The sequence below is a fragment of the Trachypithecus francoisi genome, unplaced genomic scaffold, assembly GCF_009764315.1.
Source record: "Trachypithecus francoisi isolate TF-2019V2 unplaced genomic scaffold, Tfra_2.0 Lachesis_group6, whole genome shotgun sequence".
NCBI classification, from domain to species: domain Eukaryota; kingdom Metazoa; phylum Chordata; class Mammalia; order Primates; family Cercopithecidae; genus Trachypithecus; species Trachypithecus francoisi.
This window is the reverse complement of record NW_022681471.1, coordinates 53,820,525-53,839,823: the sequence shown is the minus strand read 5'-3', so window position 1 is coordinate 53,839,823 and position 19,299 is coordinate 53,820,525. Positions and strand designations below refer to the sequence as shown.

Genomic DNA, 19,299 nt, shown 5'->3' with positions numbered 1-19,299 from the left:
CTTGTCAGGAACTTTGAAGGGTCTGAGATTTTATACTATGTACGATAAGTTAGTCAGCCAAAAAGATGCTAGCAGAATACACAGGACTCCAAGGTCAGAGACAAGGAATAGTTTACTAACACCAGCAATGGCAGTAGCCAGAGTGTCAGCATTTGTACCAGTTCCCTGAGTTCCACTTCCCACAGTGTAATGCAAAGAAGGGCAGAAGATACCTGCATTTGTAGTAGGGTACATTATAATAGAGGAATCCTGATTATAATTTATAATAGGCAGTAAGCTCTGAAAGGAAACTATCTCTGTTTCTCATGCCTGCTCACAATATATTCTTTAAAAATCGAGATATAATTCACATATCATAACACTTTCAAAGTGTACTATTCAGTAGTTTTGAGTGTATTCACAAAGTTGTGCAACCATCACCACTCCTTAATGCTGTAATTCCAGAGCATTTTCTATTACCTGAGAAAAAAACCTCATACCCGTGGTAGTTATTTCCTATTCCCCCTTCTCTAACTCCCTAGGAATCACTAATCAATTTTTGTCTCTGTGGATGTGCTTGTTCTGGACATTTCATGTAAATGAAATCATATAATATGTAGCTTTTTGTGACTGGATTCTTTCGCTTAGCATAATATTTTCAAGGTTCATCAGATATTTATTGCCCGGATCCCTCTGTGCCTTGACCCACCTGCCTGACTGGTTACTTAGGCACCAGCTACAGCCTGCACAACAGCAGAGCCTGCTAAGCCTTTCTACCTGAATGATTACCTCCTTGCTTTTCCACCACCACCTCAAGCCAAACTATATAGATGAGTTGGTTCTCAGGTCCTTATTTATTTATTTATTTATTCATTTATTTATTTATTTATTTTTGAGACTGAGTCTCACTCTGTTGCCTAGGCTGGAGTGCAATGGCATGATCTTGGCTCACTGCAACCTCCACCTCCTGGGTTCAAGCGATTCTCCTGCCTCAGGCTCCCAAGTAGCTGGAATTACAGGCACCCACCACCACGCCCAGCTAATTTTTGTATTTTTAGTAGAGACAGGGTTTCGCCATGTTGGCCAGGCTGGTCTTGAACTCCTGACCTCAAATGATCTGCCTGCCTCAGCCTCCCAAAGTGCTGGGATTACAGGCGTGAGCCAACATGCCCAACACCAGGTCCTTGATCTTAAATACCTGGATCTCTACCAATCCTAGATAGTTTCTTGTCATAGACTTTGTGCTGCTGATAACCATAAATTCTATTGGCAAGTATATTCAAATTATCACAAAGTCTAGTTTACAACCATCAAAACCATCTTAGTCAGATTTAAATGTATCTACTTTCTTATAGATCCATTGATTTATGTTAGTATTAGAAATTCCATGCCCATTTGAGGGCTGTGAATGTGAAATAAGGTGGTTGCATAGACCACGCCCCCCTTGCTGAAATGTCAAAGGCCTGGCTTATTTGGAATGTCTTGTTTTTTTCAAGCACCCGCTCAAATAATTTTGGAATATCAGTACCAATATATATATATCCCTTCCCCTTGACCTCATTCCTACCCTTGGAGCGGCTTGTTCTTCTCTCTGGTAGTGTCAGGAGTGTCAGAGCTTCCCTAAACCATCAGAAGCTACTGATTCACCTCCTTTTACTTACCTACCACTGTTGTGCTTTGTTCTACTCTTGATGGCTCCTGCTGGTTTGGATTAGATCCATCTCTTACACCATCCACCCCTGACTCTGTTTCTACCTTTGACTCAACATTTGGTCTCTAATTCCACTCCATTTATTGCTGCATTTTAAATGTGCAGTTTAGCCATTTTAAAACATCCACATGGAAGAATTGTTCTTGAGAAAGCAGTCAGAACAATACTATTTGGTAAACTACTCCTTCAGTATTCTCCTCCTTAATTCAATTGTATCTCCATTGCTGGTACCCTGTTTTTCTCTTCTCTATCCTATAACCCTCCTGCTAATGACATGTTTTCTTTTATTTCAGTCATTTTCAAGTTTTAGTGGGCATCAGAATCACCTGGTGGGCTTGTTAAGACACAGATTGCTGGATTTCACCACAGAGTTTTTTGATCTAGTAGATCCGGGTTGGTGCTCAAGAATTTTTATTTCTATCAGGTTTTCAGGTAATGCTGATGTTGTTGGTCTGGGGACCACAGTTAGAGAACCACTGTTCTAGTTCAACACTGTTCATATTGACAACCTGTTTATTTCCATGGCTTGTCCTCTAGACTCTTTCCTGTGAATTGCCTTGATGTATAGAACTAGCTAATGTAGCTAAGAATTCTCACCTCTGATGGCCACATGGTGAACCCTCTGGATATGCCATTATCACCCAGAGGCAAGTCTCTAAATTAGAATCAATGATCATGGGTAACTCTAAAGTGAGAAATTTAATGTGCTGCTAGTTTATGTTCATGCTGCTGATAAAGACATACCCAAGACTGGGTAACTTACATAAGAAAGAGGCTTAATGGACTTACAGTTCCAAGTGGCTAGGGAGACCTCACAATTATGGCAGAAGGTGAAAGGCATGTCTCACATGACGGCAGAGAAGAGAGCTTGTGGAGGGAAACTCCCCTTTTTAAAAATGTCAGATCTCTAGGCCGGGCGTGGTGGCTCAAGCCTGTAATCCCAGCACTTTGGGAGGCCGAGACGGGCGGATCACGAGGTCAGGAGATCGAGACCATCCTGGCTAACACTGTGAAACCCCGTCTCTACTAAAAAATACAAAAAAACTAGCCGGGCGAGGTGGCGGGCGCCTGTAGTCCCAGCTACTCCGGAGGCTGAGGCAGGAGAATGGCGCAAACCTGGGAGGCGGAGCTTGCAGTGAGCTGAGATCCGGCCACTGCACTCCAGCCCGGGCGACAGAGCGAGACTCCGTCTCAAAAAACAAACAAACAAACAAACAAACAAAAAAAACTGTCAGATCTCATGAGACTTATTCACTATCATGAGAACAGTACAGGAAAGACCCGCCCCCATGATTCAATTACCTTCCATCAGGTCCCTCCCACAACACATGGGAATTCAAGATGAAATTTGGGTGGGGACACAGCTAAACAATATCAGCTGCCTAGAGATAAGAAGCTCAGCATCAAGATGTAGGATTTGTACTCTAAAGCTCTTGAAACGTATTTCCAAAGCACAGCTCACTGCCCAAATAAAGCTAGCTCTGCTTTCTAGAAGTAACAGATAGGAAAAATAAATTTAGAAAGTGAAATGCAATCTACTTCCAAATAACCAAAATAAAATGTAGTCTCTCATATTCATATTCTCTCTCTAGGTCATTATTAAAATAGACATGTTTGTATATGTACATATTAATGTGATAAATTAAGGGTTATCTTCTGTGTGCTTTGTATATGACCTTTCATATATAAGCATATATCTAGGAAATTCTTAACTTACTGTAATTTGTGTATTATAAGCCTCCAGCCCTTAAAGCAGACTTTCAGCACACAAATACAATTATGGCAGCCAGTCTGCTTTCTGATACATTGCAATTACTGCTTTCCTTGGCTCCTGGCTTCGATTTGGCTCCTTGGACTAGCCTCTACCCTATATAGTTCCTCTACCCTGTGTCTGGTCAGGGGCCAACACCAGCAGAAACTTTCATGGAAACAGAGGGTTAGGATTAGAACTACTATATCTTGAAGAAAGGGGAGAATAATGAACTAAGCTGAGTACATGTGAGAGAGAGTAGGGAAGAGCAAAGGGGGAGGAGTATAAGAGAGAAAGAAACCACCAGACACACGTGAATGTCAACAGTGGGTACCCTCTGAAGTTTTATTTAGCTGGTGAACTGTCTCTGAAAGGAATTTCAAAAGTGGAGTTCTGAGGAATGTTAGCTTGATTTTAATGTGGGTATGGTCTTCTAGGGGCACATTGTTTCCAAGAAGATATCTGCCCTTCAGTTTCCTGATTTCCATCTTTAATGTCACCAAAAATCTCTTTCTGACTTTTCTGGCTACCATATCTTTAAAGTTAATCCATGACTTTTGTGTTCTTGCACATGGATCCCATCCGAGCTGTGTGAATTTTTCTCTCAGCATCCAGCCATCCAATATCCAAAATGTTTCTCCTTCTAGATTATGTATCTGCCTTATATATCATGGTATCACCACTCTCCCTGTCACTCAGTACTGAAATCTCAGAATGTACCATGAGTAATAAACTCCGGTAAGCCCTTTCCTTGGATGGTTTATTTTCCTTGTCCACACTTAAAATGAGTTCCCACAGACTTCTTTCTTTGATTCCCATAAACTCTACACTCTCCTTTGATGATCTCACCTACTCTCACATCTTCAACTAATACTGTTATGTATTAGGTTGGTGCAAAAGTAATTGCAGTTTTTGCCATAATGGTGGTGATGGTGTGAAGCAACAACGTGGTGAGGGATTAAGCATTTTTCTATGGATTTGGAATCAAACTCACGCCTATGTGCCTTTGAATGGGGCCACTATTTTAATCAAAGTTTGGAGACATTTTGATGGCGTGAAGCAACAACACAGTGAGGGATTAATGGAGGAAAATTTTGATGCAGGCCAGGCCCAGGTGGGAGGATCAATTGAGCCCAGGAGTTTGAGACCAGCCTGGGCAACAAAGCAAGACCCCATCTCTACAAAAAAAATGTTTGCCATAATAGCAAAAACCGCAATTGCTTTTGCATAAAGCTAATAATTCTTCATCTCTGTCTCCAAACTTTCTCAGTAATGCCAGACCTAATTTCTAAGAACATCTACATTTGTGTATCTTGCAGGCACCTGAAGTGTTGCTTCATCTCTCTCTCTCTCTCTATCTCATCACATTTTTTTTTTTTTTTTTTTTGAGACGGAGTCTCGCTCTGTCGCCCAAGCTGGAGTGCAGTGGCCGGATCTCAGATCACTGCAAGCTCCGCCTCCCGGGTTCACGCCATTCTCCTGCCTCAGCCTCCCGAGTAGCTGGGACTACAGGCGCCCGCCACCTCGCCCGGCTAGTTTTTTGTACTTTTTGGTAGAGACGGGGTTTCACAGTGTTAGCCAGGATGGTCTCGATCTCCTGACCTTGTGATCCGCCCGTCTCGGCCTCCCAAAGTGCTGGGATTACAGGCTTGAGCCACCGCGCCCGGCCTCTCATCACATTTTTATAAATATATTTCTTTTCCTAGATTCCCAATCTGAATGTAATATCACCACTCCTTCTACTCAGTGTTTAAATCTCAGAATCCTCTTCCACTCTTTTCATTCTCCCATTGCCTATATTAGGTCACCAAATCCTGACAACTTTACCTGTAAAATCTCTTCCCATCTTTCCATTCTCTCTTCTACTGCCCCAGATCCTAGTCTCATTATTGTATGTTTATCATTGAAATATCTAACTACCCATGTCCCTTAAACCAGACCAACATACATATGCATCTCATATCCACCAACATAAAGTCTGGATGCCTCTAGGCTGTTTACCATTCATTCTCTTTCCTTCCTTAAGACACCTTCTCACTTTGATCCTGGCTCCAATTTGTCAACTCTTGGGTCCACAAGCCAAGTCTAATGGAGACTTTAATCTTTTGCACTCTGTTTATTTTTGTTTTCGTTTTTTGACTCTTGGTTATTCTTAGCAGATTTTGTCTCAGCTCACCCTTCCAAGTCCTCCCTCTCTGGACTTCCCTGGATAACTACCCTAGGTCAGGTTCCTGTAAGTAGCACCCAGGCTGAACTAACACATATTCCCCAATAGGAGAACGGCTTTTGAAAGGGATGTCCTAATTTATCTCCCCACCTCCAGTTTCTCAACTTACAAACCATTCTACATACCAATGCCAGAGCATTTTTCCTAAAACATAGGTCTGATCATGTGTTTATCCTTTTCATTTTTTTCTAGTGACTCTCCACAGTCTATAGAATAAATTTGGATTTCATTATGGCATTCAAAATATTTCTGATGTGATGCCACTCTGCTTTTTCAGCTTTATCTCCCACTATACAATCACAGCCTCTACTCTTCAGCTCCATTTAAACCACTAATCAAATTCAGCCCACATTTTCCTTTCTCTGTGCTGTTGAGTTATACTGTCCCATCTACCTCAATGCCCTTTTCTCTCACTTCCAACATTTTGGATCCTACTTACAATTAAAGGCTCTGATTTTCTATGAAAGCTTCCCTGTTTTCTTTCTCCTATATGTTTCTGTAATTCTTTTGCAGTTAGTTGCATACTTGTCAGTTGCCTTGACTAGATACTAAGCCTGCTGAGACCATGAATAGTATATCATTCACTTATCTTTACTTAGCACAATGCCCTGGACATAGTCACTGCTAAATATTTGTTAATATTATTTAATTAAAATTAGATATATAAGTTCTAACACGCTAGATAAAATCTAATTTGCTTTATAATCCTACATCATAGTCATCAAAAGAGCTTAGAACAGAAAAAAACCAATCTCCTAATAGTTCTATATTATTGTAGGGCCACATAAAGGGCTGTGCCTATGATAGGAAAGCATTATTCTATGCATTTGGAATCAAGCTCACCCTTGTGTGCTTTTGGATTTGGCCACCATTTTAATCAAAATTTGGAGACATTTTGATGGTGTGAACCAACAACATGGTGAGGGATTAAAGGAAGCAAATTTTGATGCAGGCCGGGCCCTGGTGGGAAGATCATTTGAGCCCAAGAGTTTGAGACCAGCCTGGGCAACAAAGCAAGACCCCATCTCTACAAAAAAAATTAAAAATTAGCTGGGTGTGGTGGTGGATGCCTGTAGTCCCAGCTACTCAGGAGGCTGAAGCAGGAGGATGCTTGAGCCTGAGAGTTTGAGGCTACAATGAGCTATGATCACGCTTCTGCACTCCAGCCTGGGTGACAGAGCGAGACCCTCTCTCAAAAAAAAGAAAAAAAAAAAAAAGAATTAAATTTTGATGCAAATCAGAGTTGATTCATAGGGCTTAGAGGCAGGTCTGCCTTTCTATCAGGTGGGAGGTGAAGCTGCTAATGTTGATGATATGGCTACTCAAGTTAGCCTGTTTTGAAGGCAGCAGAAGGCCAATGTTACAGAGTTATTTGAAAAAATAATAAATAAAATGAAAGCAGCAACAAAATATATATTCTGGCATCTGTTTTTCAGGAAATCATCTAGTGACTGAAGTCTTTCTCAAACATTTTCTTTTTTTTTTGAGACGGAGTCTCGCTCTGTCGCCCAGGCTGGAGTGCAGTGGTCGGATCTCAGCTCACTGCAAGCTCCGCCTCCCGGGTTTACCGCCATTCTCCTGCCTCAGCCTCCGAGTAGCTGGGACTACAGGCGTCCGCCACCTCGCCCGGCTAGTTTTTTGTATTTTTTGGTAGAGACGGGGTTTCACAGTGTTAGCCAGGATGGTCTCGATCTCCTGACCTCGTGATCCGCCCGCCTCGGCCTCCCAAAGTGCTGGGATTACAGGCTTGAGCCACCGCGCCCGGCCTTCAAACATTTTCTTAAAAATTCATGTGCAAATTTCTTCAGAGAAGGCCTTCCCAATGAATCTGATGTCAACGTAGGTGTACATTTTAGCTTCTAATATGTTAGAATAGAAGACTTAAGAAATAAGTAAGTTAAGACCTATGTATTCCCTGGTACTATACCAGGTAAAATATAATTTAATATAATTGGTTTCTGAGTTGTTCTGTTTAATCAACTCCTAGGAGCTGTTCTGGTACATAATGTATACCTGACTAAATATGGTATTTGTGGTCATTTCTATAAAATGTCAGACATCAGGCCGTGGATCAGAAGGAACTTCCTCTATTATATAATTGTATAGGAAACCAAACCCCCAAATCTCTGACCTTTGCGAGGAGACAGGGGGCAAGATTACGTGTGTTCACGTGAGAATATCAAAAGTCTTTGGAATTGTAAATAGGCACATTTTGGTCACTGTGGCATAGCAGGGGAGGGGCTTAAACAACTGATTTGTATCTGTGTCCAAGAAACAAATAGATAATAATGAGCAAACCAAAATTGATGCAGGCTGGATGAATCTTAAAAACATTATTCTCGGTCGGGAGCAGTGGCTCATGCCTGTAATCCCAGCACTTTGGGAGGCTGAGGTGGGCGGATCACCTGAGGTCAGGAGTTCGAGACTAGCCTGACCCACACGGAGAAACCCCATCTCTACTAAAAATACAAAATTAGCTGGGCTTGGTGGCACATGCCTATAATCTCAGCTACTTGGGAAGGCTGAGGCAGGAGAATCGCTTGAACCTGGGAGGTGGAGGTTGCGGTGAGCCGAGATCATGCCATTGCACTTCAGCCTGGGCAACAAGAGCAAAACTCCGTCTCAAAACAAACAAACAAACAAACAAAAAAAGAAAGCATTATCAGTTAAAGAAGCCAATTCCAAAAGACTACACATTGTATGATTCCATGTACATGAGACGTCCAGAACAGGCAAATCTACAGACATAGATTAGCGGTTGCCTTGGGCAGTGCATGTGTTGGGGGGGTGGTTTGGGATGACTGAGGGAGGAGTGACAGCTAAGGGGTAAATGGGGTTGTGATGGTCATACAACTCTGAATATACTAAAAACCATTGAATTATACACTTTAAAATGGTAGATTTTATGATATATGAATTATATCTCAATAAAGCTGTTAAAATTGATGTGGGAGAATATATAAAACATAAATAAGGCTGTTTTTAGGCTTACCTGATGCCCAGATAAATAAGATGAAAACATGTTATTTACAGATGTCAAACATGTGTTTCTCAATTTTCATGTAATTAATATTTTGAAAAGGTCATAAAAAACACAGACAACAAAATAAGAGACACTAGATTTTCATAGCATAATTTTAGTCTTGCTTTTGAACTCTATAAGAACTCTATTCTCTGAGTACTCATTACTATACCTATGTCTTAGTAACTTACAGGCTGGATAATTACCATTCATGATCTGTTCATCCATTCTTGAAAATCACTTTGGGGCCTTAGTGAATTAAGAAAGAAAAGTCTGTTGTTCTTTGTTAGAAGCAGATTTTCCAGATAACATTCAAAGAGTTGGTTTTCAGTATACTATATAAAACTACAGGAGGCATAAGTTTGAGGATGCTCAAAGTCTCTTTTAGGCTTGACACTTCCCCCAAAAGGAGAAACTGGCACTGGTGTCTCTCAGACAGATTTTCTGGGGCTGTGCTTTAGCTGCCTGGCTTCTTGCCCCGAGCCCTGTAATCATCACACCTGAGCCCAGTAACCTTTACCTCCAGGTCAGTGACCATTACTGGTTATTATCGTTTACAGGTTTTTTCTTGTTGTCTTCTTTTCCTCCACTGGAACCAATCCTGCTCCTATTCAGAGAGGATTTAAGGAGCAGTATTTCAGTAGTTTGGTGGCTTGGCATCAAGTGGACCTATCCCTGATGGTCCTACTTTGCTCTCACAGACCAGTTGAAGTAACTGAATATCTTGGGTACCAGTGTTACTTGTATCTGTCTCTCTTTCACAGACTTCACCTGATGTGCTGGTTCCTTTAGGACCAGTGCTCTGCCTTGTTTGGCACTGTCTTGACAGACCTCTTAAGGGATTAATCATTTGTTTTTGAATCCCAATCCCCATGACTGGATTGCTGCTCCATACTCTTTGAATCAACCTCTGACTATTGGCTGCCACCAGATTTTCTGGATTCTGTTTTGTCAGCCTGCCAGGACATCCATTGCTGGACTTTCAGGGTCCGGCAGTTTGCCTGCTTATTGCCTACTGTTACATCCCCACCCCCCTACTCCATGCTTTACCAGCTTGACCAGACTCTTCTTGCTGGTTACTAGAGGAACCTTCTTAGCTTTCCTGTCCTGCCCTAATTAGGTTTTTTTTTGTAGTTTCTAGGTACCAGGCTCCTTGATCTGGCTTTGTCAGTCAATAACAGGCACCTGCTGACATAATATCTCCTTGTTTACCACTAGTCTTTTATTTCCTTGGGCCAACATTTTGGTAATTCTTGTTTACTCTCTCTTTTCCTTTGTTTCCTGTATATAATCTGTAGGGAGGAACAGTTTATTCCTTTTAAACAGCTCCTGGATTCAACTGTTTCTATTCATTTCCTCTGGGGCCACTCCAATTCCAGTCCTCACAGCTTTATCTAGTTTAAGCTGGGATTCAGTAGTGGTGCCTCAAAGGGTTGCCTCAGAGGATGAGAGGGAAGCCAAGTGGATGTGAGCAGGTCTCCACTCTTGCACTGATTTCAAACAGGTCATCTACATTTGTATCTGTTGGGGTTCTATGAAGAGTTTTATTTAGAAAGAAATCCTGTACTCGGCCAGGTGCCGTGGCTCATGCCTGTAATCTCAGCCCTCTGGGAGGCTGAGGTTGGCAGGTCACCTGAGGTCAGGAATTCAAGACCAGCCTGGCCAACATGGTGAAACCCCGTCCCTACTAAAAATACAAAGATTAGCCAAGCGTGGTGGCACATGCCTGTAATCCCAGCTACTCAGGAGGCTGAGGCAGGAGAATCACTTGAACCCAGGAGGGGGAGGTTGCAGTGAGCTGAGATTGCAACACTGGACTGCAGCCTGGGCAACACAGCAAGACTTTGTCTCAAAAAAAAAAAAAAAAAAAAATCCTGTACTAAAGGAAAAATAAGTTTGAAAATCAGTGTTCAAAGTTATTCTGCATATCATTGCCAAACCAGCTCCTAAAACATCGTTTGTTTTATAACTTCCCTGCTAAAGATCTGTATCAATCACTATGTCTTGCATTCAAATGTGTTTACAAACTGGGAACACACTATGGGGATACGCATGTTTCCTACAATTATTCAACATCTATGTTCTCACCATTCTAGTCAAGTGTCACTGGCCTCTCAACATTATTGGTCAGTATTCTTTCCAGACTATTCCATATGTTGTCTTTTCCTTACTTCCTTTCTTTGCTTTGTCTATTCAAGTCTGATTTCTGCTTCATAGCTCAGCAGCTCAAGTCTTACCTCCTCCTTGCAAACTTTATCTAGTCTAGGCCCCACAGATCTCACTCCTTCACCACATTATACTGAATTTAGAGTCAGTATCTCCAAGCTAGGCAGCTAATTTTCTCTTATTGTTTCATACCTTAGTTCTCTTGCTTATTTTCTCAAGATTTTAGGCCTAATGATGGCAGGGATTTTACATTGTACAGTCTGTTTCATTATAAGTGTTTGTGTACCACAAATAGCATATTAGCAATTGGCAAACAGAATAATGTCAAAATAATGTGTCAGTCTAGTTGATACATGTGTGAATTTTCATAGCACTTTTTTTTTTTTTTTTTTTTGAGACAGGGTCTCGCTCTGTCACCCAGGCTGGAGTGCAGTGGTGTGATCATAACTCACTGCAGCCTCAATCTGCCGGGCTCAAGCCATCTTCCCACCTCAGCCTCCTGAGTAGCTGGGACTACAGGTGTGCACCACTAGGCCTGGCTAATTTTTTAATTTTAATTTTTAGTAGAGACGAAGTCTCACTATGTTGCCCAGGCTGGTTTCAAACCTGAGCTCAAGTGATCCTCCTCTCTTGGCTTCCCAAAGTGTTGGGATTACAGGCATGAGCCACTGTGCCTAGCCAGCACTTTGTTTTGAAGTGATCAGAAGCAAACTTCCTCACAAATAAGAAGTCTTAGCAGTATATGAAGACTTTTATGAAAAAGTGAAGAATCCTGCACAAAGCTCTGCCTTCAGTGTAAGTAGTGACTGGTTTAGTGTCTACAACCTCTAAGTTTTTAACAACATTAAACTATCTGGTGAAGCTGTGAGTCCCGTGCTAATGAAGCTGTGACGACCTTTCACCATGTGTTTTTAAAAAGCTGACTACTCCTCAATTAGATTTTTAATTCTGATGAAAATGGCATCTATTAAAAGTGAATGCCCTTGAGGATCCACATCAGGAAGGAGGAAGCATAAAAGCTACCAAGGATTGATGACTGTGATGCTGGGGCAAAGGCCAGTGGAGATTTATCTGTGTGTTTTTATTAGGATGGTTGTTTTCATTAGTGCTCTGACTAGAAAGTTGCATTGGATTTAAGTGGTCTTCCCTAACCATATTTTCCCCATAAGCCCTGCTATCTTAGGTGTGCAATTCCGCAAAACAGGAGATTCTTTGGCAAAGACAATATGACGTTATAGCAGAATGTCGGGCATTTTTTTTTTTTTTTTTTTTTTTCAAATCTGCAGGACATCTAGTTTGGTGTTAACCAGGTAGTATATACTTGGTAATACCTGCTTATTCTTAGGAATACTTTAATGCATAAACATTTTGCTGCGACCTTGAAGATGGTTCTTATTTTTTTCAAATCCATGTTTCATCTATGAACGATGCAGACTGTCTAGATGAGAACACACCACAGAAGGGAGACATAGAAACTCAGAGGGGTACTATCAGGATGGTCAGAAATCCTCAGGGGTAATAGATGACTCTAAGGTCAGTTTGAAGACAGAGCCCAGTAGCCTTTTGTTGGTCTCCCCCAGGGCTGGCTTTTAAATGCTGATTCGGTGCCACATTCATGAGAATCCAGAGGGAGAGACCACAAGGTCAGTGGTTCTAACATATATTTAATTTTTGATATCCCAATTGATGATGGTAGCCTCCTTCCTTCTTCGGCATCAGAGATGTTCCATCCACCAACCTATTTGTGTGACCCAGGACGGTAAAAATAAAGGGTTATAGATGCGGAGAGATCAGCTGTAGGGCCACAATTGGTGAGGTGCTTGGTTCATAATCAGTGGACAAAGCATCCTTACTGAGAGCAGTGGCTCCTTTCCTGTGTCAGTTTCTGCCAGGCCAATGACCCTGAAGCCTGAAGGAAAAGTTTTTGCTTGTTTTAAACCACTGTTTACATTAACTGGAACAAATGCTGAAAAAAACATCAAGAATTAAGACGGGCCAAAATAACCACAAGAAAATCAAATGTAAGCCATATCAGGGACAAACTTTTTCATTTTTTGCAGAAAAGATTATGGATCTTTTATGTGTACTTCTAACTGGATATGAAATGTAGATTAACCCGGCCTGAGGATGATGAAACCCAACCTTACATTCAAAATAATATCAATACATTTTCAAGTCTATTTATACATTCTAAACAGAGGTAATTCATATTACAATGGCCTCCCTATTCTGCTCTTCCACTTTTTAGTTTTTATTTTTATGGAGACAGAGTCTCGCTTTGTCACCCAGGCTGGAGTGCAGTGGCATGATCTTGGCTCACTGCAACCTCCGCCTCCCAGGTTCAAGCCATTCTCCTGCCTCAGCCTCCTGAGTAGGGGGGGATTACAGGCACCTGCCACCATGCCCTGCTAATTTTTGTATTTTTAGTAGAGACTGGGTTTCTCCATGTTGGCCAGGCTGGTCTCGAACTCCTGATCTCAGGTGATCCTCCCACCTCAGCTTCCCAAAGTGCTGGGATTACAGGCGTAAGCCGCCATGCCTGACCCCCTTCCACTTTTTAAACAACAGTAATGAAACTTATTAAGTAGGGGACTTCAATCTGGAAACTCCTCATCTGTTCTGCTTCTTCTCCTGCCAACAGTCTCCCCAGCTCCCCACCAATTTCTTAACCACAGGGCTTCTGCACATGCTATTGTCATTTCCTTTGCCTGAATGCCCTTCACTGTCCTTATTTGCCTTGTAATTGCTTAATACATTTTTAATATCTTTCCCGAGGCTGGGCGCAGTGGCTCATGCCTGTAATCCCAGCATTTTGGGAGGCCGAGGCGGGTGGATCTCCTGAGGTCAGGAGTTCGAGACCAGCCTGACCAACATGGAGGAACCTAGTCTCTACTAAAAATACAAAGTTAGCCAGGCGTGGTGGCACATGCCTGTAATCCCAGCTACTCAGGAGGCTGAGACAGGAGAATTGCTTGAACCTGGGAGGCAGAGGTTGCCGTGAGCTGAGATCGTGCCATTGCACTCTAGCCTGGGCAATAAGAGTGAAACTCCGTCATATATATTTATCTTTCCCGATAGCGTGAAAACTCCCTAAGAGCAAATCATGTCTGTCTTGTTCACCATTGTACTCCTGATGCCTTGCACAGTACCTAACACTTAGTAGGCTGCCAACAAATGTTAACTTGAATCAGACCCTTAAGACTCAGTTCAAACATCATCTTCTTTGGGAAGGTGTCCCTGAGCCTCTGACACTCCGATAGTTACCTCTTTCATGTGCTTCAAAGGCTTCCTGTTCACATCTGTTGTAGTGCAGTGCAGTTCTTTAATGGTCTGTCTCTCCCAGTAGGCTCTGAAAGTTCTAAAAGGCAGAAACTGTGTCATCTTCATTCTTCTTACTCATGACACTCTGTATCTCCTAGTATACTCTAAGGAGTTGAAGAAATATCTACTGGGCAGATTATTGAACCCTGTTTGCGCTTGGAGGGCCCTCAGCTATGGACCACACCTATGGCTCAAACAGGAATTATATGCAAGCATTGGCTACACAGGTCACGTCTTTCTGAAGCATCCACTTTGACTCAATGTTTCAGGAGAAGAGACATTTATATAAATTGTGTTTGTGTGTGTGTGTATGTAGTGAGTTGAATTCAAAATATACACTAAATTTTCAGTAAAACGGAAACTTCAACAAAGCAAATGTACCATGTGGCTCCTTAACCACCCTGTTTGGGAGCATGTATTCCCTCTTCTCTGCTGTCCTTTGGTAGCTTGCCACCTTAGGAGTAGAGAAGTCACACCTCCATGGTTAAAAAGAAAGTCGGCCGGGCAGGGTGGCTTACACCTGTAATCCCAGCTCTTTCGGAGGCTGAGGCAAGCGGATCACCTGAGTTCAGGAGTTTGAGACCAGCCTGATCAACATGGAGAAACTCCGTCTCCACTAAAAATGCAGAATTAGCTGGGCATGGTGGCGGGTGCCTGTAATCCCAGCTACTTGGGAGGCTGAGGCAGGAGAATCGCTTGAACCCGGGAGGCGGAGGTTGCGGTGAGCCAAGATTGCGCCATTGCACTCAAGCCTGGGCAACAAGAGGGAAATTCTGGCTCAAAATTAAAAAAAAAAAAAAGAAAGTTAATGACAATGACAAAGCTGGAATTAAAGCTGTTTTCAGATATCTGGTGTTCTTTTCATTCTACTGCCCAAGTTAGCTGTCTCCTCGCACCTGTAGCATGGTCAAATGCATCCTAATGCACTCTCAATAAATATGTTCAGATACAAATTCCATTCAGCATATTAAATTTAGGCTGAAGGGGAGAAGGTCAAAAGGAGTCATAGTCTGGAGATATCTTCAGTAATAGATGTATGGCATGTTTATAGATTTCATATTTAAATTTACTTTATAGGTAGCTTTCCTAGCATATGTGCTCCTATTCTATAATGGTGGTTCATTCAAATCTTACCCAACCCCTCTAATGCTCTCAGTGTGTACCTTTACTTTTAAAGGGCATCATTTAAAGACGATGGAAGAAATACAGTGTGGGTACTGTATTTTGTCCTGAGGACAAAATGCTAGGTATGACGCAAGGACTTAAGACTATCGTCCCAATAGTGCCCTGCTGCTGCTGCTGCTGCACAAAAACACCTAGCATTTGTCTAGGGATTTTCATTTACAACCAAGCTTTGACACACATGATCTTATTCACTCCCCACAACAACTCTAAACTAGTTCGGGAAACTGAAAACAGCACTCAATTCAATTGCTAGCTGTATATGAGTGTTTTGGTTAAAGCGCCTAACAATCCCCTAGGGATTAAGCGGTGGGCGCCTGCTGCTTCAACAACCCTGCAGCATGGGAATAAAGGAACAACTGTATTTCTTCGGTCACAACGTAATCACAGCAACAGAAAGCACTCACTCTTCCCACTCTGACCCACACAGTCTGTCGAGGCAATTAATCAGCACTCCGGGTGGTTTTCCTATAGGATGCCAGTTCCCTTGCCAATCAAGTCTTTCCACACAGTGTAGCAGGACCACACCCCCGAGAGGCCTCAGGGAGGGAAGGTGCTCTGGCCCACAGAAGTTAAAGCTGATACTCTGGTTGACCCTCCAGTGAAACTTACAGGCGGATCCTCCCGGGCCTCAGTTTCCCCATCTCTAAAATGGGCTACCCTTCCTTTCTCTGACTAGTTCCCTCCCTGTTCTCGCTGGCCCACTAGGAAGTGAAATCAGTGCCTAACCGCAGCTGAAAGTCCTCTGTTAGGCTCCAGTCGTCGCGCCGGGCATGCTCAGTAGCTGGGGCCGGCTACGCTCCGGGAGTAGGAAGCAGCTTTGCGGGCCCGGGCGGCCGATGCGGGCACTTTGAAGAATCACGTGTGTTGAGGCCCTCTTAAAGAGATAGGCACCTACTTTTCCCTCCACCCTAAACACCGCCCTGAGGGCGGCGGCGACCGTGGTAATTGCAACTGCTCAGGGGCAGGGCTTGCCCCAGCGCCGAGTAGTGGCAACGGCGTGGTTGCGTCGGGGGTGCCTGGGAGCTTGGAGTCCCGGGGGCCTGAAATCGGCAGCTTCCCGGGCAGACACTCTCTCCCTCAGGAAGAGGTGCAGCCGAGTCAGCGCGGGGCAGTGTGAGCGCCCCGAGGTGCTTTCTCAGTTGAGGAGAGGTGGGGTTACAGGGCACAGGTGACAGGGCCGGAGAAAGATGGAGCAGCCCGGGGCGGCGGCGTCGGGAGCGGGAGGCGGCAGCGAGGAACCCGGTGGGGGCCGGAGCAACAAGCGGAGCGCGGGGAACCGGGCCGCCAATGAAGAGGAAACGAAAAACAAACCCAAATTGGTGAGTGCTCCCGCAGCCCGCGCCGGCCTTAGGGACAGGGAGAGCCCCGGGATCCTCCTGCCATTGAACATGGGGGCACCCGGGCCCCCTCCCAAGATGACCGCGATCTCGCTGTGCAACTCGGGGAGCCGCTAAAGGAGTGGCCACGCCGAGGCGCGGAGACGGCGTGGGGGCGGAAGAGCACCCCTTCTCTACTTAACCCCTTTCTCACTGTAGTCAGCCCGGGAGGCGGTGCGGGAAGGAGAAAGGCCCAGCCCCAACTTGGGGACACCCCGAGTACTGGGTAGGGCTGTTGTTTGTCTAACTTGTGGGCGCAAACCTTTGCGCGATTCCATTCTCCTCCCACCTCTTGTCAGTTGCTGTTTTGCCTCCTAACGCGTAGGGTCCGGGGCAGGGGAACCTCCCTCCTTTTTATTCCAAGTCCTTGGGAGCCCACCTACAGCTATGCAAATCAAGAAGAGCACTATTTATGTTCCCAGTCTTTCTACTTTACCAGAAATCTCAGGAAGAGGCGCCTACGTGCCTTTTTCCTCCTCCTCGCTTCTCTCCATGTGCTCTCCCAAGAAACGTTTCTTTGGAAGGGTGGGGGCGCGTGGGAGTTGGAGGCTGAGTGAGGTACCACCAACTGTCGAGTGTGTGTAATAGGCATAGTCATACAGTACTTCCACTTAGTTGATTAAGAACGCTCAAAAGCAGTAGGCACAAACTGTGCAAATCTCACTGTGCTGATAGTATGAACCGGTGGTAGCAGTCCATTTCCTGCCACTGAATGTGCAGAGGAATGAAATCGATGAGGCCTTGTATTGCATTGGGAAATACTGGAGTTTCCTCAACTCCTCAGAAAGGTTCCGCTTTTTGTAAACTTTGTAATTTGGGTGGTGTGAGGGGAAAGGGTTTTCCTGTACAAATTCAGCAGATACTCCTTATAGCTGTATTCTTAGTCCAGATCTGGAGCACAAGCCACATGTTGAATGTATAGATTTCAGCTTTAACTACCAACTTGATTGTAATAGACAAGGAGAGGGTGACATACAAATAAAGCCGTTTCTTGTGGCATCTGGCCATTTGGTTTGGATCCAGTACAAAACTGTGGCTTCATCAGTGATTAAAATTTAAGTAAAAAGTTAACTGATACTTTCCACAAATGATTTGGTACATCTAGCAAGAATCTGCCACTTTTAAAACAAGTATGCTTTCGAGAAAAAAAAACAAAAAAAACAAAACACTTATCTCTGTTAGTAGTAACACCTTGATTATATTCTTCTCTTCCCTTTAGCCATTTGTCCTGTTTCATCTTTTATGTTTTACTTGCTTTGACAAGGTAACTAGATAGTTATGAGATTGTATCATTTTCAGTTCCTAGCTAACTTCACTGTTCCGTGTTGAACATAGCTTGATACGGTAGAACACATATTTGAATCCAAGAGTTTAATATTGACATGAATTTTCTTTTTTTGCTCGAACGTAACTTTTGAGCCTTATGTGATTTTACAAGCAGATGTGTCAGAGTTAACAAAAACAAATTTAGGAAGACATTGTGGCACATTTTAAGGCAAGCAAGTTGACCAAACAGTAAGATTTAGTAAACTTTTCAGGAAAGAATTCATCTGGGACTCTCAGAAGTTTGCTAGTAAGATAAAACTTTACTTAGATGAAATTTTATTATTTTGAGTATTATGTTAATAATCTCTGAACTAGTCCTTAATTTGTGTGTGTATATGAGTGTAAAGGAGTTGTGGTGTGGGATTATAAAAGAGAGCCATATGGTGATAGAAATTATTTGTGTAGGTGATCTTGGGGGATAGAGGTTCTTAAACTCCTGAAATTGTATGTAAATATTTGAGTGTATATGGGTACATTTATTTTTCTGGGCCCCATAGCTTTCATCAGTTTTTCAAAGGCATCCATTACCTATGGAAGAGTAAGAACTATAGCATTACAAAAGATAGAAAGTAAAGGACAGTAGATTCCACTGTGTGGTCAAGGGAAATGGCATTGACCACATAGGTGATTGATATTGAAACAGATTCTTGTGGTGGTAAAAAAGAAGTTAACTACTCACTGTCTACATAGCTTAGATTAAAATTTCCACTACAGAGGGAAATTAATTCAGTCGCTCTAGTATAATGGATTCATAAGGTATAAGGCTTATGTAGTCTGGTTGTTTTCATTTAGTTCCTCAGAAATCTGGAGAAACGGAAATGGAACGCGTATTTTCTTTTCTTTTTTCTTTTCTTCTCTCTCTTTTTTTTTTTTTTTTTTTTTTTTTTTGAGACGAAGTCTCGCTCTGTCGCTATGGCTGGAGTCCAGTGGCGCGATCTTGGCTCACTGCAACCTCTGCCTCCCAGGTTCAAGCGATTCTCCTGCCTCAGCCTCCTAAGTAGCTGGGATTACAGGCACGTGCCACCACACCTGGCTAATTTTTGTATTTTTAGTAGAGATGGGATTTCACCATGTTGGTCAGGCTGGAAAGCATATTGTCTGTGGAGAGGAACTGCTTTCATTTATATCCTCAACTTTTTAATGAGTATTAGTGAGAACTTTTTCAGAGTGGCATTTCAACATTGTAATGATTTCTATTTAAGATTACTTAAATAAAAATTTAATGAAATTCACTCC

General features: G+C 43.0%; 1 protein-coding gene and 1 long non-coding RNA gene across 9 annotated transcripts in view; one reads left to right on the top strand and one right to left on the bottom strand.

Annotated features, from left to right (window-relative positions):
* Window positions 1–12,136: 12,136 nt before the first annotated feature.
* Window positions 12,137–17,942, bottom strand: LOC117078304. 4 transcript variants are annotated; one of them, XR_004434968.1, is made up of 3 exons: window positions 16,673–17,942; window positions 14,120–14,213; window positions 12,137–12,821 (listed from the first exon to the last, which is right to left on the bottom strand). It is a non-coding gene; the product is annotated as an uncharacterized LOC117078304 (long non-coding RNA). The 4 variants fall into 4 exon arrangements; XR_004434969.1 differs by having other exon boundaries at window positions 17,174–17,942; XR_004434971.1 differs by lacking the exon at window positions 16,673–17,942 and adding an exon at window positions 16,088–16,187.
* The window catches only part of DIAPH2 (diaphanous related formin 2), a 947,390-nt gene continuing 944,247 nt past the window's right edge, over window positions 16,157–19,299 (top strand). For 2 of the 5 annotated variants that reach the window (XM_033201828.1, XM_033201827.1), the window contains exon 1: window positions 16,157–16,680. In XM_033201828.1, the coding sequence (XP_033057719.1) occupies window positions 16,549–16,680 (132 nt within the window). In that variant the 5' untranslated portion in view covers window positions 16,157–16,548. The remainder of the gene's footprint in view (window positions 16,681–19,299) is intronic. The other 3 variants (XM_033201829.1, XM_033201826.1, XM_033201830.1) reach the window with 2 other exon arrangements.